At 40.5% G+C, this 27,970-nt stretch overlaps 1 protein-coding gene across 1 annotated transcript in view; it reads left to right on the top strand.

The window, feature by feature from the left end:
- The first annotated feature begins 23,780 nt into the window (after positions 1-23,780).
- Positions 23,781-27,970, top strand: part of LOC122910555 (inhibitor of carbonic anhydrase-like) — a 30,927-nt gene continuing 26,737 nt past the window's right edge. The window contains exons 1-2 of the mRNA XM_044255177.1: positions 23,781-23,864; positions 27,142-27,250. Of these exons, the coding sequence (XP_044111112.1) occupies positions 23,781-23,864; positions 27,142-27,250 (193 nt within the window). The remainder of the gene's footprint in view (positions 23,865-27,141; positions 27,251-27,970) is intronic.

Here is a 27,970-nt window from a genome sequence, read left to right as displayed (position 1 = left end):
GTGTAGGATTAAAGGGAACTTGATATTTAACTGTCTGTAGAATGAAAAAAAACACAAGAAACAAATATGACAAAATAGTTACCTTTAAAATATGAATGGAGGGAATATGAGTATTTCTTGTTATAATTTGCTACATAAATAAGATTTCTGAAAATTAATAAATAAACTAAAAGTATGTACTTTTTTGAGGGATAGGGTTTTATATTTAAGATTCTAGTACAGTAAATGGATAAAGATAGGGATTATAGGGGCGCCTGGGTGGCTCAGTGGGTTGGGCCTCTGCCTTTGGCTCGGGTCATGATCCCAGGGTCTTGGGATCGAGCCTCGCATCAGGCTCTCTGCTCAGCGGGGAGCCTGCTTCCTCCTCTCTCTCTCTGCCTGTCTCTCTGCCTACTTGTGATCTCTGTCAAATAAATAAATGAATAAATCTTAAAGAAAAAAAAGAGATAGCGATTATATCTTAAAAAATGAGATTAGTAAATGATCTTGATTGCTGCAGAAACCATCTTTGCAGTGGCAAAACATTTGTTTAAATTGTTGTATTCGGGGGCACCTGGATGTCATTAAGTGTCTGCCTTCAGCTAGGGTCATGATCTCAGGTTCCTGGGATCGAGTCCCACAATGGGTTCCTTGCATTGCAGAAAGCCCACTTCTCCCTCTCCCACTACCCCAGCTTTTTTCCCTCTCTCAATGTGTCTCTCTCTGTCAAATAAATAAATAAAACCTTTTAAAAAAATAAATTGTTGTATTCGGTAACTTAGAAAGTAAAGCATAAGCATATTGAGTCTACTGAGGTGCATAGGAAAGAAAATAAAATGAAATGGTAGTGACACATGTTGCTACTGGCCGCATTTAATTAGGTACTGTAAGAAAGAGACAAACTCAGAGAAGAATTGTTTGTTTGTATGTGAAAAATAAAAGGGAATTAAGAAAATCCAAAAATGTAGGGCTCTGCAAGGTTAGAAAGGCTGCCTACATCCGGGCCATAAAAATAAGAGATAAACCTGAGAGAGGTTTTGCACAACAAATGTCAAAACAAATGTCAACCTATCCATATGGGAAGGATCTAGCTATCCATCCAAGCTGGATAGGCACCATCAACCGAGAGAGAGAGAGATGTGTGACCAAGACAGCAGTCAGGCTTGAAAGTTGGTCTAGGGGAGAACTGTGTGTGTGGCTACTACTGTAGGGGGAAGGCTCTACCATGACTTCCTGGCAATTTTGCATGTAAGCATATAGGAAAGGGTTTGGAATTGCGGCATATTTGGTGGTGCCACATCCAAACACCTTGTGATCCTGCTGGAACATGAGAGGATGGGAGGCCTCTTTGGAACTGCTAGCTCATAGGTACCTCTCACTTGTCCTTCTGTTTCCCTTAGCAAGGTGATGGATAGTTTCTCATAGCCTCCCAGATTCTGATGACAAATGGGGCTTTCTGCACCACCCCTCAGAACAGAACCACTTGACTGATGTCTACATTTGGCTCCATGGTGATGGGTTTCCCCACAACTCAGGTTGTGGTCCTCAGCTGTTTTCTTTCAGTGTCATCCCTTTTGGTGTGTGGGACAAGGAGCTGGGGAGCTGGCGCCTTTGGCTTATTCTCTTTTACTATCTGTGGAAGTAAAAAATGCTCTAAAAGTGTCTCGTGTATCTTCACCAGGCTAATCAGTCAGGACTTCCCCTTGCCCTGTGTTCAAGGTTGATGACTAATACATGGGACTGACTGGAAGCAAATAGATACAAAGGATACTAAGGTTTTCAGATAGCTGCTTTGTGAAGGCAGCCAGAAACCTGGAATCAAACTTTGACAGTCTTCAAGCTTGCACAATAGGAAATGGGTGAAAACTCATACAGCCCCTGAGGAGCACAAACTCCTCAATGTCCAATCCAGATGTAGCTAGAGAAGATAATGGAGAAAGAAGACCCTCCCAGAGAGAGATGCCAGAGAGGGCAATGAATCAAAAATCTACTTTCAGAGAGCAGAATCTGAATCTAATCAGGCAGAGGAACCACCTAATACTGCCTAGTAGAAGTTCAAAGTTGATCCTGACTAGCAACAGCTATGGGTCTCTCTCTACTCCTCCCCTTTCTAAAAGGGAGTTTTATTTTAGTTATTCTGTTCCTGTCCCACCATTGTGTATTAGGTATGTGATTGGGCAGGGCTAAGGAGGGGGAAGCAACTTGTCTTTTTAGTCCATATGTCACTGGGCCATAAAGTCGATTCTGGGAGAGGCTGTAGCAGACCTTTAGTGATTCAGACATATCCCTTCAATGTGTAAGTACATTGGCAAACTTCCAACTGCCAGCATCTGTGTTTTTTTGCATAAAGGCATTCTCTGATGCCAGGAGTCTGCTTTACCACCTACACAGTAGGTTAGAGGGTGAGATTATGACCCATGACTGACAGGTGTACACAGACTCTTCTTTGCAAACTTCTCAATTGGGATACTCTACTCTGGTTCCCAGAGGTAAACCAAATCTAGCTTTGGATGCTTTCTTTTCCCTTTCTCATCCTCTTACCTGTGTTTCTTTACTTACCAAATAAAACACTTGAAAAGTCTTATTTAAGAGCCTGTTTCTGTGGGAACTCAAACTGAGATAAAAGACGCAAGATGTGTATTTCCCTTTCATGGTGTGTGTCGTTGTTGGGATGCTGTCCAGCAAGGGATTGCAGTTCTCATCTACTCTAGGTGAAGTCATGTGACTGAGTTATAGCCAAAAGAATATAGGTAGAAGTGGTCCATGAAAACCTCTTGTACTATCTTCCATGCTTCCTTACTCTGGATGTCAACACACAGGGCAAGCTTGGAAGCCACATCTTGCAAATGGCAGAGACTCTCTCAGTCTTGATCTCTGAATGACTGACCAGAGCTGGGCAGGTGAACTCTTCACCACTGTCTCTCTAACAAATCACCACCACTGCTGCCAGTTGGGCTTTCTTCTATTATGTTAAGTCACTGAGATTTGGAGCTTCAACTTCTATGGCAACTGGTACCAACCTAATCAATCTAAACTTGGCAAGGTTTTCACAAATGTGTGGTCACTTCAAAAATTGTCTTTATTACCTCAAAGGCCCTTGGAAAGAAGAGAGAGTAAAATTGCTCCAGAGACAAACACTAGAGACCACATGGGGAAGATCATGGACTATGGAAGTGGGCTGCCTGGTTTGAATCCTGGCTCTGACAGGTACTATTGCCTGACCTTGGACAAGTTGCTTAATCTCTCTGTGCTTCACTTTCTTCCTCTATGAAATAGGGATAATAATAGCATCTACTCATAGGGTTACTATAAATTAATGTTTGAAGAGCACTTATTTCAGTGCCTGGTACACAGTTAATGATAAATTTACAAATTCCCGGGTGCCTGGGTGGCTCAGTGGGTTAAGCCTCTGCCTTCAGCTCAGGTCATGATCTCAAGGTCTTGGCATCGACCCCCCATTTGGGCTCTCTGCTCAGTGGGGAGCCTGCTTCCTCCCACCCCCGCCACCTGCCTCTCTGCCTACTTGTGATTTCTCTCTCTATGTGTCAAATAAATAAGATCTTTTTAAAAATTTACAAATTCCTAATTTTCCAAAGGCCATCATGAAGTCTTTATATTGTTTCCCACAATATAATTTCCTACCTTCTGTTCTGCTATTGTGAGAGGTTGTGCCAAAGCAACGGAGATGGCTTTAGCACTTTGGATGTTCTTCCTTTGCAATATGACTTTGTTCCTGTACATAGGACATTTTCACAGTTTGCTCCACTCAGAGGTCAGATGGCACCTCTGCCCTACTGGATTCAGGATGTGTTAGCTTTAGGTAGATCATTAACCTTAGGAGAAATGTTCATCTCTTGACCCTACTTGGTTTTTGTCCGAAGGCCTACGGACAAGATTGCTTAATCCATTTTTGAGACAATCATTTATGTGCATTTATTCATCTATTTGATACTTTTCTTGGGCCCTATATAACACCAGGCATTATTTTCTTTCTTTTTTAAAGGATTTTACTTATTTGAGAGAGTGTGTATAAGCAGAGGAGGAGCAGAGGGACAAGCAGACTCCCCACTGAATGAGGAGCCTGAAACAGGGCTTGATCCCAGGACCCTGAGATAATGAACTGAAATGAGGTCAGATGCTTTACTGACTGAGCCATCTGGATGCCCTACCAGACACTATTTTCCAACGTTAGGATTAGTATGTTGAACAACAAAAATGTGATGCCTACTTTTATAGACCCTACTTCCTTTCAAAGTTATGAATGAAGGAAGGAAGAGCTGAAACAGTTATAAATGAGCACCATAACCCATGGAACTAATTAATCCAGTAGTAATATACTAGAATCTTAAAAAATAGATGTTAGAAACTAGTAGCTAACATAATCCTCACTTGTGTCTCTTTCATGAAGAAGTAATTTATGTACGAATTGTGCTCTTGTGGAGTACATCTAGAAGATGTGAATAAAGCACCATAAAACATTTATTTAAGGACATTAGAGACTTAGAGGTGCCAAATTAATAGAAAAGGGAGAGGATAAGAGACATAACCTTAAAACCAAACATATAGGGATATTAAAATGAGGGTAAAATTGAAGACCAATTTCTCTTATAAAAAAAAAGATGAGATAGAAGCAAAATATCCTAACAAAATATCCTAAACAAATATCCTAAGAAAAACATTTAAAATTCAAGTTCAGCTATATATTAAAAGCATTATATGTAACAACAAAGTGGAGATTATTCCAGGAATGTAATAGTGGATTAACATTTAAAAGTCAGAGTAAAAGAGAGGAGAAATCATATGATTATCTCCATAGGTACAGAAAAAAAACCTGATAAAAATCCAGCTTTCATTCGTGATTTAAAGAAAAAAAAATAGGCAAACCAGGAAGGAAGGGAGCTTCTTTAATCTGATAAATAATATCTAAAACAAAACAAAACTCTAGCAAGCATTTTACCCAATGATAAATTATTGAAAACTTTCCTCCTCTATCAGTGCTTCTATGTAGTGATGTACTGGAAGTCCCAGTCAGTGCAGTAAATCAAGAAAAAGAAATAAAATTATAAGAATTGAAAAAGAAGAAACAAAAACATGATTCACGAAGGCACAAGGATGTACACAGAAAATCCAAAAGAACTTATTATAACTAATAATGTAATTTAGTAAGATCATTAAATTCAAGGTTGGTATACAAAAACCAATTGTTTTTTTTTTCATATACCAGCAACAAGCAAGTGGGAAATAAACTAAAATCATGACCCCATTTATAATAGTACCAAAAACCAGTTGCTATCTAGGAACAAATCTAGTAAGGATGTTCAAGACCCCTAAACTGAACACTACAAAATATTATCAAGAGAAGAACTAGTAAAGAAGGCCTAAATAATTGCAGAGATATACCATGTTCATGAATTGCAAGGGTCAATATTGTGGCGATGTCAAATCCCTCCAAACTGATCTGTATTTTTGGATAATTCCAATCAAGTATCTGCAGGGTTGGGTTGTTTTTTTTTTTTTTTTCCTGGAAATTGACATGTCAGTTCTAAAATTTATATGGTACGGCAAAAGCCAAAATAGTAACAACAAACAAACTCAAGTCTATCTTGAAGATGAAAGAAACCAAGGACTTATGTCATGAGTTTGCAAGACTTAAAGCTATAGAAATTGAGACAATGAGATATAAATGGAAGGCTTGATATACTGATCAGTAGAACAGAATGGAGAGTCCTGAAACATATGTATAATTGCCTGATTTTTAACAAAGTTTATATTAAAGTACAGTAAGGAAAGAATCATCTTTCCAGTTATGGTGCTGGGTCCATTGGACATATACATGGGAGAAAAATGAATATAAGCTCCTATCTCACACCATTCACAAACATCAATTCTAAAATATCCTAGGCCATGTGACTGAGCTTTGTCTTCTATGACATTATGCTAGCTCACCACGTTATTTAGTTTATAACTATAGTTATATAGTACAAATTAAAGGGCTTATATATCATTTGTTAAATTCAAGGAGACATGGGTGCCTGGGTGGCTCAGTTGGTTAAGCATCTGCCGTCAGCTGAGGTCATGATCCCAGGGTCCTGGCATCAAGTCCAGCATCCAGCTCCTTCCTCAGTGGGGAGCCTAATCCTCCCTTTGCCTGCAGCTCCCCTTGCTTGTGCTCTCTCTGACAAATAAATAAATAAAATCTTTAAAAAAATAAAAAATAAAATTCAAGGAGACTTAATGAGTGAATATTAAGGGGGGGGGAAGTCAGTAAAACAAGTCACCTGCTTCTTTTAACCCAATTTCTCTTTAAACTGACTGGAAAATAATCTGTCTATGTATTTTTTTAAAAATCATTTCCAGGTGGATTCTAGATCTAAATGTAAGGGGTATGTAAAATCTCTGAAGCATTCAGAAGGAAACAGAACATTTTCATGAACTTGGTACTGGCAAGGATTTTTTTTTTTTTTTGGTGAATTAACCAATCATATTTTATTCAGGGAACAGGTTTTGATATGGGACAAGGAAGAACTCTTTTCAATTCTCAGAATTTGAATGGGTAGAGATGCAAGAGTGACTCATGGTGTTAACTTTTAGGAGCAACCAAGACCCCAAGAAAGAGGACATGGGGCTCAGAAGAAAAAAAACCAACAACCCAGAGGTGTCTTATGGCTCAGTTGGTGGGACGACTAACTCTTGATTTCAGTTCAGGTCATGATCGCAGGGTCCTGGGATCCAGCCCCACATGAGGATCACTGCCCAGTGGAGAGTCAGCTTCTCTCCTCCTCCCTCTTTCCCTGTCCTTCCCCTGCTAGCACTGGCAAGGATTTTTTAAACAGTATGTAAAAAGTGCTAAACATAAAAACATAAAGGAATATGTTGAAATTTCTCTCAGAAATATTTTCAATTTGTGTTTACCAGGAGACACTATTAAGAGAGTGAAAGGTATGCCACAAAATGGGAGAAAATATTTGAAATACATCCAACAAAGTTCTCATAGCTATAATATATAAAAAACTCCTACAACTCAATAAAAAAATAAGCAAACAATCCAATAGAAAAATGGGCACATCCCAAAGGAAGTTATCTAACTTGCCAATAAACATGAAAATGTATTCAGCTTTATTATTTATCAGGGTAATTAATATTAAAACTATGATGAACTTCATCATGTACTCCAGAATAGCTAAAATTTAAATAAGATTTAAATTTATAAATTTTATTTCATTCCAAACTGAATATTAACAAGGACATGGGGCAACTGGAACTTTCATACACTGTTGGATGTAGAAGAGTGGAAATTGTACAACCAAATTAAAAAACTGGCACTTATTAAAGCAGAATATCGGTGTACCCTGGAATGTAGCAACTGCATTCTGTTACTATATCAATAGAAATGCATACACATCTTCAGCAACAGACAAATACAAGAATTTTTACAGCAGTATTACTTCGTAATAGCCTTGAATTGAAGAAAAAAAAAGCAACAACCAAATTTCCATCGATACTCAATGATATGTTCACCATTGGAATACCACCGAGCAATGAGAACTATAATAAAGGCATGCCTCATTTTATTGCACTTTGCTTTAAATTGTGTTTCACAGTGACACACAGTTTTACTGTGTGTCATATTTCACAATGGGAGGTTTGTGGTAACCCTATGTCGAACAAGGCAGTGGGTGCCCTTTTCTCCAACAGCATTTGCTTGCAGTGTGTCTTTGTGTCTCCTTTTGGTAATTCCCACAATATTTCAAACTTTATTATCATATTTGTGACAGTCATCCGGAATCTATGATTATGACTCACTGAAAGTATAGATGATGGACAGCATTTTCAAGCAATGAAGTGTTTTTAATGAAGGTATGTACATTTTTTTTTAAGATTTTATTTTATTTATTTGAGAGAGAGAGACAGTGAGAGAGAGCATGAGCGAGGAGAAGGTCAGAGGGAGAAGCAGACTCCCCATGGAGCTGGGAGCCTGATGTGGGACTCGATCGCGGGACTCCAGGATCACGCCCTGAGCCGGAGGCAGTCGTTTAACCAACTGCGCCACCCAGGCGTCCCGGTATGTACATTTTGATAGACATAATCTCATTTCATGCTTAACAGACTACAGAATACTGTAAACATCACTTTCATATGCTCTGGGAAACCAGAAATTTATTTAAATCTCTTCATTGTGATATTTATTGTGGTAGTATTTAACCAAATCTGCCTCAGGATATATATGAAACAGCAGAGCTGACAAATGTGAGCACAAATGTGATAGTGCTCAAAAACAGAATAACAATGACCATTGGTCATTGGTGGCTATAAGGCAGGGGTGGAGGGGTCTTGTAGGGTACTGGTAATATTCCCTTTCTCTATCTGAATACTGGCCATATGGGCTGCTCACTTATGATTTATACACTATGTGTATGTTCAAGTTCAATAAAAGGTTTGCATTAAAACTATATAAATTCTTGGGGCGCCTGGGTGGCTCAGTGGGTTAAGCCTCTGCCTTCAGCTCAGGTCATGATTGAACCCTGCACTGGGCCGCTCAGTGGCAAGCCTGCTTCCCCTCTCTATCTCTCTGCCTGCCTCTCTGTCTACTTGTGATCTGTCTGTCAAATAAGTAAAATCTTTTTTAAAAACTATACAAATTCCTTTTCTTCTAGATTAGACAAAGGAAGAGACTCTTATTCTCATTTTCAGAAATTCTAAAGGTCAAAGAATTCCTTGACTCCAAGGAGAAGTAGCTGAGACCCTTCTTAGAACCTCTGCCCTCTCATGTCTTCAGCATGGGGTGGATGTAGCAGGCTTTCAGGTCTTGTATGTCATTATCACAGCAGGTCCCGAGGAAGGGTTTACCTCTTCCTTCCTAGAGACTTCCTTTGCAGTCTCTAGGGCAAATCTTATGCCAGGGACATCCTGATGAGCATCTCAGCAAAGTGAGAACTTGTTCATCATTTTCTTTGGGTTGCTCTTCAGCAGGGATCACTGGTCCAGAGATTGCTTTAATCTCTGACTAGAAAGATGTAGTTATTTCCAGCTCAAGAGAAGATAGGCTGTGGTCAGCAGGGATGTTAACTGCCTCTCTGGAAAGCACAGTCCCTGTGTAACTGATATGCTTGTCTCAGTGGGCTCCAGCTGGTCTTTGTTCCAACGTCCAGAGGGTCACCAGATGTGAGGGGTCCTCTCCTCACTCCACCCTGTCCCTAGTCATCTGGTACACAGAGAGAGACAGTGTACGTCCCTTACATTGAAAACTTAACTCAGTTGGCTAGAGGTGGTGTGAAGAGGTAGAGGAATTAGGACAAACTCCCACTGGGTTGTCCAAAGATGGTGAAGTCTGTAAGGTACAGAAGGAAGAGGGTAAGCTGTTTGAGGTGAGGTGTGTGTGTCTGCATGCATACACGCATGCCCATGTGCATGTGTATTAGAGAGAAAAGAGCCCAGGTTTGTATATCATGATCTCATGCCCTTGACCTTGTGAATTCTGTGATTTATAATCTCTTCTAACTCCTTCAGGACTATCTCTGGCCTCAGTGAAGGCAGGGTCAATCTCTGCCGTCGGGAAGAATTTGTCACAATCTTGACTGGGACTGAAACAAACAACAATATTTTCTTAGCAAAGATTCATCCTTTGCACACAAGACGAGGATGCAGAATAAATAGTTACAATGGGTTCAAAAAATATAGCGCAGTCTTACATTCTTAAGGCCCCGTTCCAAGAATGCTTTATTAGACAAGCCTTGGTTTATAGTTTGAATAATTGTATTGCCAATCCCCCAACTTAATTCAATGAAAGCCTATTTAAAATATATTTAGTGCTAAAGAATTGAACTAATAGTTTATACAAGAGGCACCCACACAGCCAATATGCATATAGAAAGATGCTCAGCCTTATTAGCCATTAGAGAAACTCAAAATTAGAGTGTGAAACCAGTAACACTCTTACCAAAACAGAATGTGGAGCAACCAAATTCTCATATTCTTTCTTTTTTTTTTTTTTTTAAAGATTATATTTGTTTATTTGACAGAAAGAGATCACAAGTAGACAGAGACGCAGGCAGAGAGAGAGAGGGAAGCAGGCTCCCTGCTGAACAGAGAGCCCGATGCGGGACTCGATCCCAGGACCCTGAGATCATGACCTGAGTTGCTGGCAGAGGCTTAACCCACTGAGCCACCCAGGTGCCCAAGCATATTCTTAAGTTGGGAGTGCAAATTGGTTCAACCACTTTGCAAAACTGTTTGGTAGTACGTATTAGACATACTTCTACTTTATGACCAAGCAATTACTCTTCCCAGGAAATATCCTACAAAATGCATACTTACATGTACTAAAAGACATGTGCTAGAATGTTTCATAGCAGCACTCACTGGCTCTTTTTAAGAGCACAAACTAGAAACTACAATCACCAAAAAGAAAGATAAAGAATGGGATAATATGCAACACAGAGAACACATGAAGAACAGCTATACACAACAACAATGAGGAATCTTACAAATAAAAACTTAAGTGAAAGAAGCCAGACACAAAATTGTATATATTATATGGTTCCATATCTACAATGTTAAAAAATCAACAACATTTGTCTATGTTGTTAGAAGTCAGGATAACGTATATCTTTGCAGGGGAATGGGAAGCCACTGGAAGAAGGCACCAGGGGACCATCCCAGCTCTGTTCACGTTTTTTTGTTTTGTTTAAGATTTTATTTATTTATTTATTTGACACAGAGAGAGAGAGAGAGAGAGAGCTGGAACACAAGCAAGGGAGTGGGAGAGGGAAAGCAGACTTCCCGCGGAGCAGGGACCCCCATGTGGGGCTCCATCCCAGGACCCTGGGATCATGACCTGAGGGAAGACAGAAGCTTAAGTTTGAGCCATCCAGGCCCCACCTCTGTTCGGTGATGTGGGTGGTGGTTATATGGATGTGTTCACCTGGTGATAATTCGTTGTACACTTACAATGTGTAAAGTTTTAGGTATGTTTATTATACTTCAGCAAAAGTTGTTAAAACTTGATCTAAATTTTCCCCAAGTGGAGCTCACAGACTTCAGGAGGACTGGGCTGTAGGCCGTAGGACCAAGCAGAAGCAGCCCTCTCAGGGGGCTGACCTTAGCCTTCAGCAGAGGGTTGTACAGAACTGTGTCTTTTACAAGAGGGGCTTCCGGGAGGGACCTGGAGTGGGCTGCGGAGAAGCTTTCGAAGAAGAGTCTGATGATTCCTGAAAATTGTGCTGAAAAGTTTGTGCGTAGTGTGCACATGCTTCCCTGGGGGAAGAGTCCCTAGGTTTCATCCTGTGGATCCCCATTCCTATGGAATCCGTCTTTTCCAAACATCTGAGAGCTGCTTGGCTGGATGATGGCCCAGGGGTCTAGTCACTAAACTGGGAGTCCGCGGATCACTTGCCTCCGGCCTCGGTTCGTCTCTGAGAAGGCCGTCAGTGCAGCGGGCTGCGAGTTTGCTTCCACTCGCACCTCCGGCAGGGCGACCCCCTCCCGCAAGCAGAGGTGCAGCCTCGCGGCTCTTGGAGCTGGGCGGAGGGGGTGGCCGCGGGTCAGCGGGAGCGTAGCCCGAAGCTTGCCGCGCTCCAGCCCTGCGGAGGGCCTGGGCTGCAGGCGAGCGGCCCCTGGGAGGGGTCGGGGGGTGTGGCGAGGGTGATTTGCCCAAAAGGCTAACTCTTCGGAGTAGGCGGATCCGCCACCCCAACCCATACCCTCCGCGACACACAGCCGCCTACTTAGGCGCAGGGAGCCGCGAGTCAGTGTCGCCTACCCGCAGCGGACTATGAGGCTCGCCATCTACGCCCTGCTGTGTGCAGGGACCCTGGGTGAGTGCGCTCTGGGAGCCCGGTGGGGTCTTACTCTCCAAGACCCGGACTGGGTGCCAGCGGAGGGTCAGTCGTAGAGGGACCCCGCACAGCCTGGGTCTAAGGAGTCGGGAAGCAGCCCAGGGCCTGGCTCGTCCCAAGGTGCTTCTGCCCGGTGGTGCACACAGGCACCCAACAAACTTTTGTAGCCTAGGGCAGGGGCCCAAATCCGGCTTGCTTCCTGATGTACAGCTGGGGAAGCTAAGGATAGCTTTTTACATTTTTAAATGGTTGAAAGAAGATAAAAAGAACAACAGTTTTGACACATGAAAATTATAAGAATTTAAAATTTCAGTATCTATACATAAAATTTTATTGGAACACAATCATGCTCATTCAGATGAAGTATTACCTGTGGTTGCTTTCTGGCTTCAAGGACAGAACTGAGTAGTTGCTACAGAGACCATATATCCCACAAAGCCTAAAATACTCACTAGCCCATTCCCGAAAAGATTTATGACACCTGGCCTGGAAGCTGTTGCTCCTGTTCATAGCCAAGGAAATAGGATCAGAGGAGAGAAGGGATTTTCCCCAGGGTTCATGACTATGTTATCATTAAGTAGGAGAGGGGCTTAGTGTTAGGTATTCTTGACCTGTCAGGTATCTAACCAGAAGGGGTTTTTCTGCTTTGAACTGTACAACATCTCCCATCCTTACCACACAAGGAAGAGGTAGAAGAACATATGGGAAAAGCAATCATCCTAGAATAGGATCCACCTGCCACTCAGTTCTGTGTGACTCTGGGCCATCCCTTGACCTCTCTGAACTGATTTCCTCCTTAGTTCAGTAGCAATTGCTTTTTCACAACCAACACTGCAAAAGTGGAATGAGATAATGTACCTAATGATAGAGCTCTAGACACAGTTAAGCATCACTGGTAAAAATCCTGCACATAATCCTGTGTTGGATAGAAGGAGCCCAGGTCTCTCACCTGGGTAACTGTAAGGAAGGTAGGTCGTGGTACACGGGTCAGTGGGCTCATGCATACGACCCCCCCCCCCACCAAGGCTCAACAAGTGTTGGTTCTTTCTAGCCCTGGTTCCGCCTGGCCTCAGGCTGTTGTTGTTTGTTTGTTTTTAAAGATTTTATTCATCCATTTGACAGAGAGAGAAAAAGTGAGAGAGGGAACACACGCAGGGGGTAGCGGGAGAGGCGGTTTTAAATAACTTCCGGAGTAGTAAGGTGTCTTACCGGAGGAGAGGGGTAACCTGGGGACAGCAGGGGGACAACAAGGCAGGAGGGGCAAGGAGCGCTATGGTGGGCCCTCCCTGGCCTACCACTGCCACATGGGGCCACACAGCCAGATCTGCTGGGGCTGGGAAAGGCTGGAAAGGTAGTGGACAGCCGTGTTCCACCTATAGCCACCAGGAAATTCAGAGTGAAGGCCCTTGGTTGCTCCCCAGTTCCTCCTGGATAGGACGTGTGTTGTTTTTCTTCCTCTATCTCCTCTCCTGGCAATGTCAGGGCACTGAATGAAAGCTCATTTCCCAATCAACTCTTTATTTACAAACCAGAGGCAAGAGCTGCCTACCTCTCCCCCATTCCCACACCCCCACGGTCCTTCCCACTGGGCACTGGATATGGATCAGGGTGGAGTCTAGGATGTGCTTTCTTCAAAGCTCAGTGTTCTCTTCTGACAAAAGCTCTTCTGATGGCAAATGCCAGAAAGGCAACCAAACAGTTTAAAATTAAAAAGATCAGAAGAGGGGGGGTTGTTATTAGTAGACCTTGTAAGAGCCAAGAACCAAAGGTTCAGAACAGTCTGTACGTCCACTTTGGCCTCCCCCTCCTACCTCAGCCTCTTCGGAGCCTATGAGATTTCTCCACGCGGTGAGCACGTGGCCACCAGCAGCTTTTCCCTCCCAGGATCCATCTGAAATATCCACAGTGGGCTCTGACTGTCCTTTCTTGAAATTGTCACATGACTGACATGGAGTGTTATTGAATTGGCTTAGGCTAGCTGGCTTGTGGTCTCTGTTTCTCTTTCTTTTTTAAAATAATTTTTACTGGGATGCCTGGGTGGCTCAGTCAGCTGAGCGGCTGCTTTTGGCTCAGGTCATGATCCCAGCGTCCTGTGATGGAGTCCCGCATCGGGCTTCCTGCTCAGCTGGGAGACTGCTTCTCTCTCTCCCTCTGCCTGCCACTCTGCCTGCTTGTGTTCTGTCTCTATCTCTCACTGTCAAATAAATAAATAAAATCTTTTAAAAAATAACTTTTACTGAAGTATAATTTACATATGATAAAATGGACTCATTTTAAGTATACATCTAGTTTAAAGAATTTTGGTAACTCCACCTGCCCATGTTACTTCCACCATGATCAAGGTATAGAACATTTCCATCACTCCCAAAGTGTCCTCCTCCTCATCATTCCCACTTTCTGCCATTATAGGTAAGTTTTGCTGTTTCACAGAAATGGAATCACCGAGTACATAGTCTATATGACTGGCTTCACACAGCACAACTGTTTAGCGATTCATTCACATTGTTGCATGTTTCAAAGTTTGTTTCTCTTTATTGATTCGTCGTATTCCATTGTATGGCTTTACCATAGTTTGTCTACCTCTTCAGCTATTGATGAACTTTTGGGGGATATTATGAATAAGGCTGCTTATGAACTTATTGTATAAATCTTTGGGTAGACATGTTTTCATTTCTTGTTTTTTTGTTGTTGTTGTTTTGTTTTTAAGATTTTATTTACTTGTCAGAGAGAGAGAGAGCACAGAAGCAGGGGGAGTGGCAGGCAGAAAGAGAAGCAGGCTCCTTGCTCAGGGACTCGATCTGAGGACCCTAGGATTATGACCTGAGCCAAAGGCAGACACATACTTCCCAGACTGAGCCACCCAGGCACCCCAGGTTTTCATTTCTTTGGGGCAAGTTTCCAGGAGTAATATTTCTGGGTCATATTTAACTAGTTAAGAAAATTCCAAATTTTGTTGAGTAGTTGTACCATTTTACTTTGCTGCCAGCAATGTAGGAGAATTTCATTTCCTCTGCATCCCACCAACGCTTGGTATTATCAGTCTTTTCACATTAACCATTTCTGCTGTGATATTTCACCATGGTTTTACTTTACATTTCATTGATGAACAATAATGTTGAGTGTCTTTCTATGTTCTTACTGGCCACTCATGTATCTTCTTTTATGAATTATGTGTTCAAATCTTGTTCCATTTTAAAAATTTGGTTATTTGGATTATTACTGAGTTAAAAGCCCTTTACATATTCTGGATACAAGTCCTTGGTCACATAGATATATTGCAATTATTTTTTCCAAGTTTGTAGCTTAGCTTTTTTTGATTTTCTGAACACCATCCTATGAAGAGTGAATGTTTTACATTTTGACCAAGTTCATTTACCAAATTTTTATGTTTTGGTTATTATATTCTATGTCCTCTCTAAAAATATAATTGGCTGCTCCAACGTTGCAACATTTTGTTTTATTTTATTTTATTTTAGAAGTTTTTTTTTAAACATATAATGTATTATTTGCTTTAGGGGTACAGGTCTATGAATCATCAGTCTTACACAATTCATAGCGCTCACCATAGCACCTACCCTCTCCAATGTGCAGCACCCAGCCACCCTATCCCTCCCACCCACCCCTCAGCAACCCTAAATTTGTTTTGTGAAATAAAGAGTCTCTTATGGTTTGTCTCCCTCCCCAGTCCCATCTTGTTTCATTTTTTCCCTCCCGACCCCCACGATCCCCCACCCTGCCTCTCAAATTTCTCATATCAGTGAGATCATATGACAATTGTCTTTCTCTGATTGACTTATTTTGCTTAGCATAATACCGTCTAGGTCCATCCATGTCATTGCAAATGGCAAGATATTTTTTTTGATAGCTGCATAGTGTTCCATTGTGTATATATACCACATCTTCTTTATCCATTCATCTGTTGATGGACATCTAGGTTCTTTCCATAGTTTGACTGTTGCGGACATTGCTGCTATAAACATTCAGGTACACATGCCAGATGACTACATTTGTTATAGCTTCAGCTTTTCTGTTTTGTTCTATGATACATTTGTAGCTTTTGTGTATGGTTCAAGTAAATGTTGAAATTCATTTTTCTCACATGAATATCCAGTTATTCCAGGACTTGTTTTTGTTTTTAAGATTTTATTTATTTGACACAGAGAGAGAGAGCACAAGCGGGGGAGCATTGAGCAGAGGGAGAAGCAGGCTCCCCACTGAGCAGGAAGCCCGCCTGATGAGGGACTCCATCCCAGGACCGTGGGATCATGACCCTGGGCTGAAGGCAGATGCTTACAGCCACCCAGGCATTCCCAGGACTTGTCTTCAAAAAGGATATTCTTTCTCCACTGAATTACCTTAGCAGCTTTGTTGGAAATCTGCTGACCCTATAAATGTGGGTTACTTTCTAGACTCTCTGTTCTCTGTTCTGTTCTGTTAAGCTGTATGTTTCTCCTTGTGCCAATATCACACTGTCTTGATTACAGTAGCTTTATAGTAAGTCTAGAAATCAGGTGGAATGAGCCCTTCGGCTCTAGGGTACTACTTCAGGGTTGGTTTGGCCATTTAGATGCTTTGTGTATACATATACATTTTTGAATTGGCTTGTCAATTACTATAGAAAGTGCGTTTAGTCTTGAAATATTTTTGAGGTTTCATTTAATATATAGATCATTTTGAGGGGCACCTGGGTGGCGCAGTAGGTTAAGCCTCTGCCTTCGGCTCAGGTCATGATCCCAGGGTCCTGGAATCGAGTCCCACATTGGGCTCTCTGCTCAGCAGGGAGCCTGCTTCTTCCTCTCTCTCTTTCAGCCTGCCTCTCTGACTACTTGTGATCTCTGTCTGTCAAATAAATAAATAAAATCTTAAAAAAAAAGTTAAAAAAATATATAGATCATTTTGAGAAGTGTTAACCCACCACTCTCAGTTATTTTACCAGGAAAAATGGGTAATTTGGGAATAGCAGAAAATCATATTTCAGGGCATGTAAGCTGTGGCAAAACCATAGGTAAGACTAGAGAACAAAAGACAGGAGATTTTGTTTTTGTTTTTGTTTGTTTGTTTGTTTGCTTTGTTTTGTTTTAAAGAGAGAGAGAGAAAGGGGGTAGTTGGAAGGTGCTATTATAAACAAGAAGACCATTGGAGAAAACTGGAAATTTTGAGCATAGTGGGTTTTCAGTGGCCAAGTTGTGACAGTCTCTTATCGGCTGGGCTGTTGCTTGGCATAGAGAAAATCTCTTCCTCCTGCTGAGGTAGTAAAGTATGTTTCTTCCTGTTAGGAATGCAGGGTACCTCCCTTCCTGTTGGGGTTTGCAATTGACAAGGAGTGGTAAGGTGTGAGAACTTCTGGTTCTGGGCTTCCTGCTTTATTTATTTACTTATTTTTAAAAAGATTTTATATATTTTAGAGACAGAGTGTGAAGGAGAGGAGAGGGGCAGAGCTGAACATGGAACACTATGTGGAGCTTGATCTCAGGACCCTGAAGTCATGACCCTGAGCCAAAATAAAGTTAGATGCTTAACCAGCTGAGCCACCCAGGCACCCTAGTTGACGGGTTATTTTTATTTTAACACTTGGATGGTATTATTCCTTTGTCTATGACTTGTCCACACAAGTCATAGACAAAAAGCCTATGATATTTTTCTGACAAAAAGTCCATGATATTTATTATCTTTGTTCCTCTGTACTTAATTTGTCTCTTTTATCTGGTTGCTCTAGAACTATGAGTTTGTAGTTTTCTTAACATTTTCTTAACATTTCTTAACATTGCCCAGAAAAACTCTGGGCAAATTGTTCTTTGTGTATTTTTTCAGGCCCCTTTCCCCCTTTCCCCTAGGATTGCATTTACATGTATGTTAGATCACTTGACATTGTGTGAAAAGTCACTTAGGCTCTTTTTATTGTTTTTTTTTTTAAATTTTTTTCAATTTATTTATTTTCAGAAAAACATTATTCATTATTTTTTCACCACACCCAGTGCTCCATGCAAGCTGTGCCCTCTATAATACCCACCACCTGGTACCCCAACCTTTTTATTGGTTTTTCAGTCTCTTTTTTTTCTCTCTCTCTGAGCTTCCTTTCAGAGAGTTTCAAATCATGTCTTTCAAGATTTCATTTATTTATTTGTACAATATATTGATTGAACAATTCCACACATCATCTAGTGCTCATCACCATAAGTGTACTCCCTAATTCCCATTATTTATTTCATTCATCCCCCACCCCTCTCCTCTGGTAACCAGCAGATTGTTCTCTACAATTGAGTCTGTTTCTCTCTCTCTCTCATTTTTTCCCCTTTGCGTGTTTGTTTTCTTCTTTAAATTCCGCATTCAAATGAAGTCATATGGTATTTGTCTTTCTCTGACTGATTTATTTTGCTTAGCTTTATACTCTAGCTCCATCCATGTCCTTGCAAATGGCAAGATTTCATTCTGTTAAAGGGGTTCATTCCTTTTATGGCTGAATAATATTCCATTACCTATCTATCTATCTCATCTTATTTATCCATTCCTCTATCAGTGGACATTTGAGCTGCTTCTCTTGGCTGTTGTAAGTAATGCTGCCTTAAATATAGGAGAGCATGTATCCCTTTGAATTAGTGTTCTTTTACTGTTTGGGTAGATACCCAGTGGTATGATTTCTGGATTGTAGGGTGGTTCTATTTCTAACTTTTTTCAGGAACCTCCAAACTGTTTTCCACAGTGGCTGCACCAGTTTGCATTCCTACCAACACTGCACAAGTGTCCTTTTTACTCCACATCCCCGCCAACACTCGTTGTTTCTTGTGTTTTTTATTTTAACCCTTCTGACAGGTGTGAGTTGGTATCTTTTTGTAGTTTTGATTTGCATTTTGATGCTGATGAGTGCTGTTGAACATCTTTTTCATGTTTGTTGACCATCTGGATGTCTTCTTTAGAGAAATGTCTGCTCATGTCTTCTGTCCTTTTTTTAAAAGATGTTATTTATTTTTTTCACACACACACACACACACACACACACACACAGAATGAGAACACAAGCAGGGGAAGTAAGAGAGGGAGAAGCAGCATCCGTCCTGAGCAGGGAGCTGGATGTGGGACCCAATCTCAGGACCCAGGGTTCATGACCCCAGTTGAAGGCAGAAACTTAACCAACTGAGCCACCCAGTCACCCTTTCTGCCCATTTTTCAATTGGATTGTTTGCTTTTGGGGTGTAGAGTTGTATAAGTTCTTTATAGATTTTGGATACTAACCCTTTATCAGATATGTCATTTGCAAGTATCTCCTCCCATTCCATAGGTTGCCTTTTAGTTTTGTTGATTGTTTCCTTCTCTGTGCAGAAGCTTTTTATTTTTATATAGTCTCAGTAGTTTTTTTTTTAAATTTTATTATTTTTTTAAATTTATTTTTTATTTTCAGCATAACAGTATTCATTATTTTTGCACCACACCCAGTGCTCCATGCAATCCGTGCCCTCTATAATACCCACCACCTGGTACCCCGACCTCCCACCCCCCGCCCCTTCAAAACCCAAAGGGAGTTGGGGGAAATTGGAAGGGGAGGTGAACCATCAGTAGTTTATTTTTGCATTTGTTTCCCTTGCCTCAGAAGACGTATCTAGGAAGAAGTTGCTATGGCTGATGACAAAGTAGTTATTGCTTGTGTTCTCTTCTAGGATTTTTATGGTTTCAGGTCTCATGTTTAGGTCTTTAATCCATTTTGAATTTGTGTTTGTGTGTGGTGTGAGAAGGTGCTCCAGTTTCATTCGTTTGCATGTTGCTCTTCAGTTTTCCCATCACCATTTGTTAGAGAGAACATCTTTTGGGGCGCCTGGGTGGCTCAGTGGGTTAAAGCCTCTGCCTTCGGCTCAGGTCCTGATCCCAGGATCCTGGGATTGAGCCCAGCATTGGGCTCTCTGCTCAGCAGGGACCCTGCTTCCTCCTCTCTCTCTCTGCCTGCCTGTGGTCTCTGTCTGTCAAGCAGATGGATAGAGTCTTAAAAAAAAAAAAAAGCATCTTTTCTCATTGGCTATTCTTTCCTGCTTTGTCAAAGATTAATTGGCCACATAATTATGGGTTTATTTCTATTCTGTTCCATTGATCCGTGTGTCCATTTTTGTGCCAATACCATACTATTTTGATTACTGCAACTTTGTGATATAACTTGAAGTCCAGAATTGTGATGCCTCCTGTTCTGCTTTTCTTTTTCAACATCGCTTTGGCTCCTGGGGGTCTTTTGTGGTTCCACAGAAATTTTAGGATTGTTTGTTCTAGTTCTGTGAAAAATGCTGTTGGTATTTTGAAAGGTATTGCATTAAATGTGTAGGTTACTTTGGGTAGTGCAGACATTTTAACAATATTTGTTTTTCCAATCCATGAGCATTCCATTTCTTTGTGTCATCTTCAATTTCTGTAATCAGTGTTTTATAGTTTTCAGAGTACAGATCTTTTACCTCTTTGGTTAGGTTTATTCCTAGGTATCTTATTATTTTGGGTGCAATTTAAATGGAATTGTTTTCTTAACATCTCTTTCTGCTGCTTCATTATTGGTTTATAAAAATGGAACAGATTTCTGTACATTGATTTTGTATCCTGTGACTTTACTGAATTTGTTTACCAGGTCTAGCAGTTTTTTTGGTGGAAGCTTTAGGGTTTTCTATATATAGTATCATGTCATCTACAAATAGTGACCGTTTTACTTCTTCCTTACCAATTTGGATGCTTTCTATTTCTTTTTGCTGTCTGATTGCTGTGGCTAGGACTTCCAGTTTTATGTTGAATAAAAGTCCTGAGAGTAGAAATCCTGGTCTTTTTCCTGACCTTAGTGAAAAAGCTCTGTTTTTTCTCATTAAGGATGAGAAATGGCCTATATTATGGCCTATAAATGGGGGTTTTTCATAAATTGCCTATATTATGTTGAGGCATATTCCTCTCAACCTACTTTGTTCAGGTTTTTTTTTTTCTTGAGATTTTTATTTATTTGTTTGTCAGAGAGAGAGAGAGGTGGGAAGAAAGAACACAAGCAGGGGAGTGGCAGACAGAGGGAGAAGTAGGCTTCCTGTTGAGCAGGAGCCCAATGCAGGACTCAGTCCCAGGACTCTGGGATCATGACCTAAGCCAAAGACAGATGCTTAACTGACTGAGACACCCAAGCCTCTGGTTGAGGATGTTTTGTTTTGTTTTATCATGAATGGGTGTTGTACTTTGTCAAATGCTTTTTCTGCATCTTTTGAAATGGTCATATAGTTTTTATCCTTTCTATTGTTGATATGATGTATCATTTCTCATAGCTTGATTTGCAAGTATTGCAGAACATTTGCACCCAGGAATAAATCCCACTTGATTGTGGTGAGTGATTGTTTTAATGCGTTGTTTAATTCGGTTTGCTAGTATTTTATTCAGAACTTTTGCATCTATGTTCATTAGGGATATTGGTCTGTTCTAGGTACTATCTCTTCTTTAATTGTTTGGTAGAATTCATCTGTGAAGCCATCTAGTCCTGGATTTTTGTTTTGGGGGAGTTTTTTTTTTTATCACAAATTCAATTTCTTTGCCGGTTAACAGTCTGTTCAACTTTTCTATTTCTTCCTGTTTCAGTTTTGGTAGTTGTTTCTAGGAATTTATCCATTTCTTCTAGGTTGTCCAATTTGTTGGTATATAGTTTTTCTTTTCTTTTTTTAAAAAATATTTTATTTGTTTATTTGCCAGAGAAAGAGAGAGAGAGAAAGTACAAGCAGGGGGAGCAGCAGGCAGAGGGAGAAGCAGGCTCCCCACAGAGCAGGGAGCCCGACAAGGGACTCGATCCCAGGACTCCAGGATCATGACCAGAGCCAAAGCAGTAGTAGCCTAACCAACTGAGCCACCCAGGTGTCCCATAGTTTTTCACAAAATACTCTCTTATGATTGTATTTCTGCAGTGTTGGTTATTATTTTTCTCTCTAATCTGTGATTTTGTTTGAGTCCTTTCTCTTTTTTTCATGTTAAGTCTGGCTAGAGGTTTATTAATTTTTTTGATTTTTCTTTCAAAGAAATACCTCCTGGTTTTATTGATCTGGTTTTTTTTTTTTTAAGTTTCTGTATCATTTATTTCTGCTCTAGTCTTTATTATTTCCTAATACTTCAAATGTTTCTGTTCTGCACATAGGCACATGGTCTCTGGAGTTCTGTTCCGTAGCTTGTTCTCCCTTCCCTGTGCTGCCGCTTTGGAAAGCTTTATCAGATAGGGTTGAGGGCCTCCATTTGCCATTCTGTCTTTCGAGTGCGATTCTGTCTAAGGTAGTTTGGCATTTCCTGTCCCATCTCTTTTCATATTTCATACTTAGAGTTAAAAGGCAGTACAGATTTTGGAGTCCGACAAACTTGGGTAGTTCAAATATACTGGACTTCATAAAAAATGAAGAGCTGCTACTGTTGTAACTTTCATCTTCTGTATTTTATTTAAAATAACTTTTGGCTCAAATACTACAGATTTGTAAAGAACATTTTACCTTTGTAATATTCTCTATGCTTATTACTATAGCTTAAAATGCCAGTGAAATAAACATATACTGATTTTAATGCCCCAGCATTTAGTGTCATATAAGATTAGAGTATCCAATGTCAAAAGAAAGACTAATTCAGTAGGTTCAAGATTCCTTCCCATAGGTTTCTTTTATCTTTTTTCCCTGAAGTGACATGCACTAAATCAAATCAATTATTTGAAAGTATATAATTCAGTGGCATTTAGTATACTCACAGTGTTGTGTGGACTACCATTTCTGTCTAGCTCCAAAACAGTTTCATCACCCCAAAAGAAAATCCTGTACCCATTAATCAGTCAGTACCCATTCCTTTCTCCCCCAGCCCCTGGCAACCACCAATTTGTTTTCTGTCTCTATAGATTTACCTGTTCTAGATAGTTCATGTGAGTGGAATCTTATAATGTATAGCCTTTCATATCTGGTTTCTTTCCTTTAACATATTAATCTTGAGGTTCACCAATGTGTAACATATAGCAGGACTTCATTCTTTTTTGGCAGAACAATATTTCACAGCTTGGATAGACCAGATTTTGTTTATCCATTCATCCACTGATGTACATTTGGGTTGTTTCTGTTGCGGCCAGTGTGACAAATCGACCAGGAATGTGAGGGTAAGAGGATGGTGAAAAGAAATTAAGAGACAAAGAGATGGGAGCAGGAGGAGCACCAAGGAGGATGTCCAATAGTGCCGAGTTTATTCAAGGCAGCAAGGCATTATATAGCTAATAGAAACAATCATAAGAAAGTATCTATTTTTAGCTGATTACTAAAGAGTTTGCAACATGCACAGAAAACCCTTCAAGCTTTCCCATTATCTAGGGACCAGCCAAGAATTTATGACCCCGACCAAATCATTTCTATCTGACTAGCAAACGTGTGGGAAGTCACGTAGGCGAGCGCACAACACATAGCACAGACCCTCTCTCAGTGCTCCTCGATTTTATCGACCTAAGCCTTTTGTTCGGCTATTCAGCCTTTAAAGGAGGCATAAGTCAGGGCCTGGTTTGGTCCTCGTCTCAAGCCTTACCGTGGCCTCCCACATGTTTCTGCCCTTTTTGACCAGTGCGAATAGTACTGCTATGAATATTTGTGTATGTATATTGGAATACCCAATTTCAATTCTTCGGGATATATACTGAGGAGCGGGATTTCTGGATCATATGGTAATTCTGTGTTTGACTTTCGGGGGATGCTTTTGGCTTTTTTCTCCAAGGGGGATGGCATAATCAGTGAAATAGGAGTTGAGAATTCACGTGAGCCATGCAGCTAACCCAATTTTTGTCTATCCCACTCAACGAACCCTTTATTACCTTTCACTTCTTCTACCAGCAGAGAAAGTTGAGTGCTGTGGGTGCCTTACAGTTCTGGCCTCTGTCCCCTAGGGCTGTGTCTGGCTGTCCCTGGGGAAACTGTGAGGTGGTGCACCATCTCAGATCACGAAGCCAGTAAGTGCTCCAGTTTCAGTGCCAATATGAAAAGAGTCCTTCCAGCGGATGGTCCCCACATCACCTGTGTGAAGAGAACCTCTCACCTTGAATGTATCAAGGCCATTATGGTAAGTTGCAGTTGCCAACAGGAGAGTGGAAGAAAATTCATTCTTCCTTTCTCTGTGCTTGTTATTGTTTATTGCTTCAGAACAACTTTCTTCCCATAGGAACTAGACCATGCTTTAGAGGAGAAAGAAAGAAGCTGAAGACCTGAAAGTACAGGGACTGTGTGTAGAAAAATAATATAGGTGCTCAACATTCATTAATAGTAAAAACAATAATAATAATTAAACAACTAATAAAGAAGGATTCATTGAAAATGCCTGTGATAAAGCAAAGCCAGACTGCACTGGAAAATCCATAAAGAGTCGGAAATAAACAAGAAGTTGTAGTTTTACCCTTATTACTTAACATTGTTTTTAGAATTTCCCAGCAAAAAGATACAAAATGCATATGGGATAGAAAGAAACAAATAAAATATTCATATTTTCAGATGATTGCATGCCTGGAATATACAGTGGGATCAAGGAAAATATTACTCTAATTGTGAATAGGTTATATAAATTTAATAAATTAAATTTAATTAATATATCACAATGTCATTTTTTATATAATAGTGGTCATTAGTTGGGGGAAAGTAGCCCAAAAATTATGACTCATTTTCATTTAAAACAATATACTATAATTCTATTACACTATAACATAGTCTACTATAATATAATAGAAAAACATTTCAGGAGAAAAATCATAGGAGCAATCTGCAAGATTGTTATAATACAAAAGTCTAGGACAAACAAACAATATTTATCAATGAATTAAAATATACGTCATATTCCTAAATGGGAAGACGAAATATCGTATACTTGTATATCTTGCCAAAGAATAAGTTAAATATAATTTACATCAAAATACAGTTTTTTTAAAAGAATCAATTGAATAAAAACATATATAAATAAATACATATTATTTTAAAATATATATTTTATATATACATAAATATATAAATAAAAAATATAAAAATCCTAAGAAAAAGCACATGGATGAGGAAATAAATAGTATTATGAAAAAGAAAATAAGCATGGGAGTGGATGAGATCTACTTGAAACTTGAAAAATATTAAAGTAGCAATGTTACAGAGCCCAGGGTCCTGGTGTAGATGTAAGAGACCTGGAAGAAAACAAAACTTGCATATATTCGCAGCTTTCTTTACATACATTCATCCATCACCTTGTCTATGTGATATGAGGCAGATGTCAACTATGATCAATACCCAGCATCAGGGTACTAGGGCTCTAGGTTTAATAAATTTAAGTAAGATACATGTGGATTTATATAGATTTATATATGATAAAGTAAACTTTCTAAACAAATGGCTAAAGAAAAGATTCTTTAGCTGGACAACTGGGTAATTATTTAACAAGGAAAATCGAGTGAAATGTTTAGTATATGTGCTGCCGAAGCGAGCACACGAGTGAAATGTTTAATCCATTTACCAAAACAAGCTCTCAGTTTGACTCAATTTGACTAATAAAGATAGACATCACAAGATAAATCACAGAGGTAGATAAACTTGGAAATGTAAAAATTATAGATCTCTGACAAAAAAAATGTAAAGCCTTAAGCATATGAAAAGATATTTGCATCAGCTATGACAAACCAGCTAGGGCAAAAACTAGATAAAGATGTCATTTAAATATATAAGAAATGCTTAGAATAATAAGCTATACACAAATCACTCACAGAAATTACATGTAATAAATAATATAAAAATAAGGAAAAGTGTTCATCCTTTTTTAAATTTTTTTCAAAAGATTATTTATTTATTTATTTGACAGAGATCACAAGTAGGCAGAAAGGCAGGCAGAGAGAGGGGAAGCGGGTTCCCTGCTGAGCAGAGAGCCCGATGTGCAGGGCTCTATCCCAGGACCCTGGGGTCATGACCTGAGCTGAAGGCAGATGCTTTAAACCACTGAGTCACCCAGGTGCCCTGTGTTCATCCTTTTTAATAATCAAATGCAAATAGAGCCATTTCTTAAAGTAACAGTTTTTACCTAGAAACGTAGTAACATCACTTAAATGATAGCATTTTTTTGCTGGTAGGTTTCCGTGACAGTAGGACACATTGCTATTGGCATTATAAATGATAAATTCTGTGTTATTTCTGGAAAACACTCTGGAAATATTCAGTAAGGGTCATAAACATGCCCACAAACTTTTATTTATTTTTCTCTAATTCATCGATGAGTGGGGGGAATGATTTGTTACAAGAATTAGACCTTATACAATTGTGGGAGCAGGTTAAACACTTTCCGTGGCACTACTGTCTTTGCAACTGCTCTTGGAGCTTGAGGAGGAGGCAGCCAGGAAGGGGAGATGTATGTAAAGTGGAGGAAGAGCAAGAACAGTCTGGAACCTCGGGCATGACCTGGAGCCCATGGATGTAAACTGAAACCGCTGTCTCTAATTGCTTCTGACCTTGGCAGTGTTCACTAGGCCCAGTGGCCTTCTTTTCCTTTTACCTTTATACTAACTCCCTCCTTTTCTCAAGTCAATTTAAGTTGGTTTCTGATACATGCAGCCCATAAATATTAATTATATATAAACATAAATACATAAATACCCAAGTATGAATACATACATAGAAAAAGATGGGATAGGGAAAAAGGAGGCAAATATATAGAAATGCAACACTAAATTCAGAAAAAGCCTAGGTTACTTCAAATGTCAGTTAATAAATGAATTTTAAAAAATGATTTCCATGATGGGTTGGGAAATGATCCAATATCATTTCTGAGAAGAGGCTGTGAGGTGGCTGCTTCTCACAAGAAGGAAGGAATGCTGGGCTGACAGATACTTGAAAAGGGAATCCAGATCTGTGAGTGCAAACCCTGACTTCTTATGGATAGAAATATTCAATAATTCACTCATTCACTTACCCAGTAAATATTTATTGAGTGCTTACCTGTAGTAGGTGCTTCTCTGGGTACAGCAGGAAACCAGCAGGAAAATACACACACACGCACACGCACATGCACACACACACGCACGCACGCAAATGTCCCCACCTTGGTCGAGTTTACATTCCAAAGAGAAGGGCAAGCAGTAAACAATGAAAACTTCTCAGGTGGTTGATAAAGGCTAAGGAAAAAACAAAGGGGAGTCCAGCATTCATACATGAAGTGGTAGTTTTAAGATGTGGCTAGAGAGAGCCTTGCTGGGAAGGTGACATTCAAGCAGACACTAGGGAGGGAAGGAGGTCTGACCCATGCAATATCTCTGGTCAGTCATCCCTGGCAGAGGGCTAGGTTAGGGCTCCCTTCATATTTCTGGTCTCTTCTATTTCAGGCCAATGAAGCAGATGCTGTGACCCTTGAAGCAGGTTTGGTGCTTGAAGCGGGGCTGCCCCCCTTCAATTTGAAGCCTGTCGTGGCAGAATTCCATGGGTCAAACATTGGTGCGTTCTTCCTGGGGCCCCAGGTCTCTGCTTTCACACTGCAGCTATGGGGGAGAAGGCAGGGTCTCTGCCAACATTTCATCTGAAGGGAACAGAATTGCTGGAGCTCTTTGGATCAAAAGAGGCTGTCATCTACATTGACCCATAAGGGTTGGAATGTTGACTCTCCCTGGGAAGCTATGAACTGTGTGCATCCTAGTGGAAGTGCCCTTGGTGCTGCTGGATAAGGGGGGCAGGGCTTTCTGGGGTCCATCACCTACCCCTGGGGCTGTGCCATTGGGAGGCCCATCTCTGGAGACACACAGACCTGGGCAGGCTCTTCCCGGTGCTGAGTCCCTGGCAGGTGCTACAGAACATGGGTTTGTGAATGCTGTCAGTAGAGGTTTGGTGGGGGGAAGTCGAAGAATAAGGTTTTGCCTCCTCCCTGTACTTGTCCATTAGTGTCATCAGTGTGTGCGTGAGCACAGCCCACCTCAATCGGACTCCTATTTGCAGAGCCCTGGCAAAGTCCCAGGGTACCCCTGCATCCTTCCTCTCAGACCTTCACCACTGTGTCTGGGCTGCAGATGGAGAAGCTGAGAAGGGAGAAAAACCTTTGGGGAGAAACAGTAATGTCACAGTGACTGGGAGTTGAAGATCTTCCTGAGAATCCCCTGCAGGCCCTATAATAGCTGGGGACCCCCACCTCCATGTCTCTGCTGGCTTGGAGGGGTTGTCAGA

Source organism: Neovison vison, chromosome 6, assembly GCF_020171115.1.
Source record: "Neovison vison isolate M4711 chromosome 6, ASM_NN_V1, whole genome shotgun sequence".
NCBI lineage: Eukaryota > Metazoa > Chordata > Mammalia > Carnivora > Mustelidae > Neogale > Neogale vison.
Note: the sequence above shows the minus strand (reverse complement) of the source record. Positions and strands in the feature narration are given on the sequence as shown.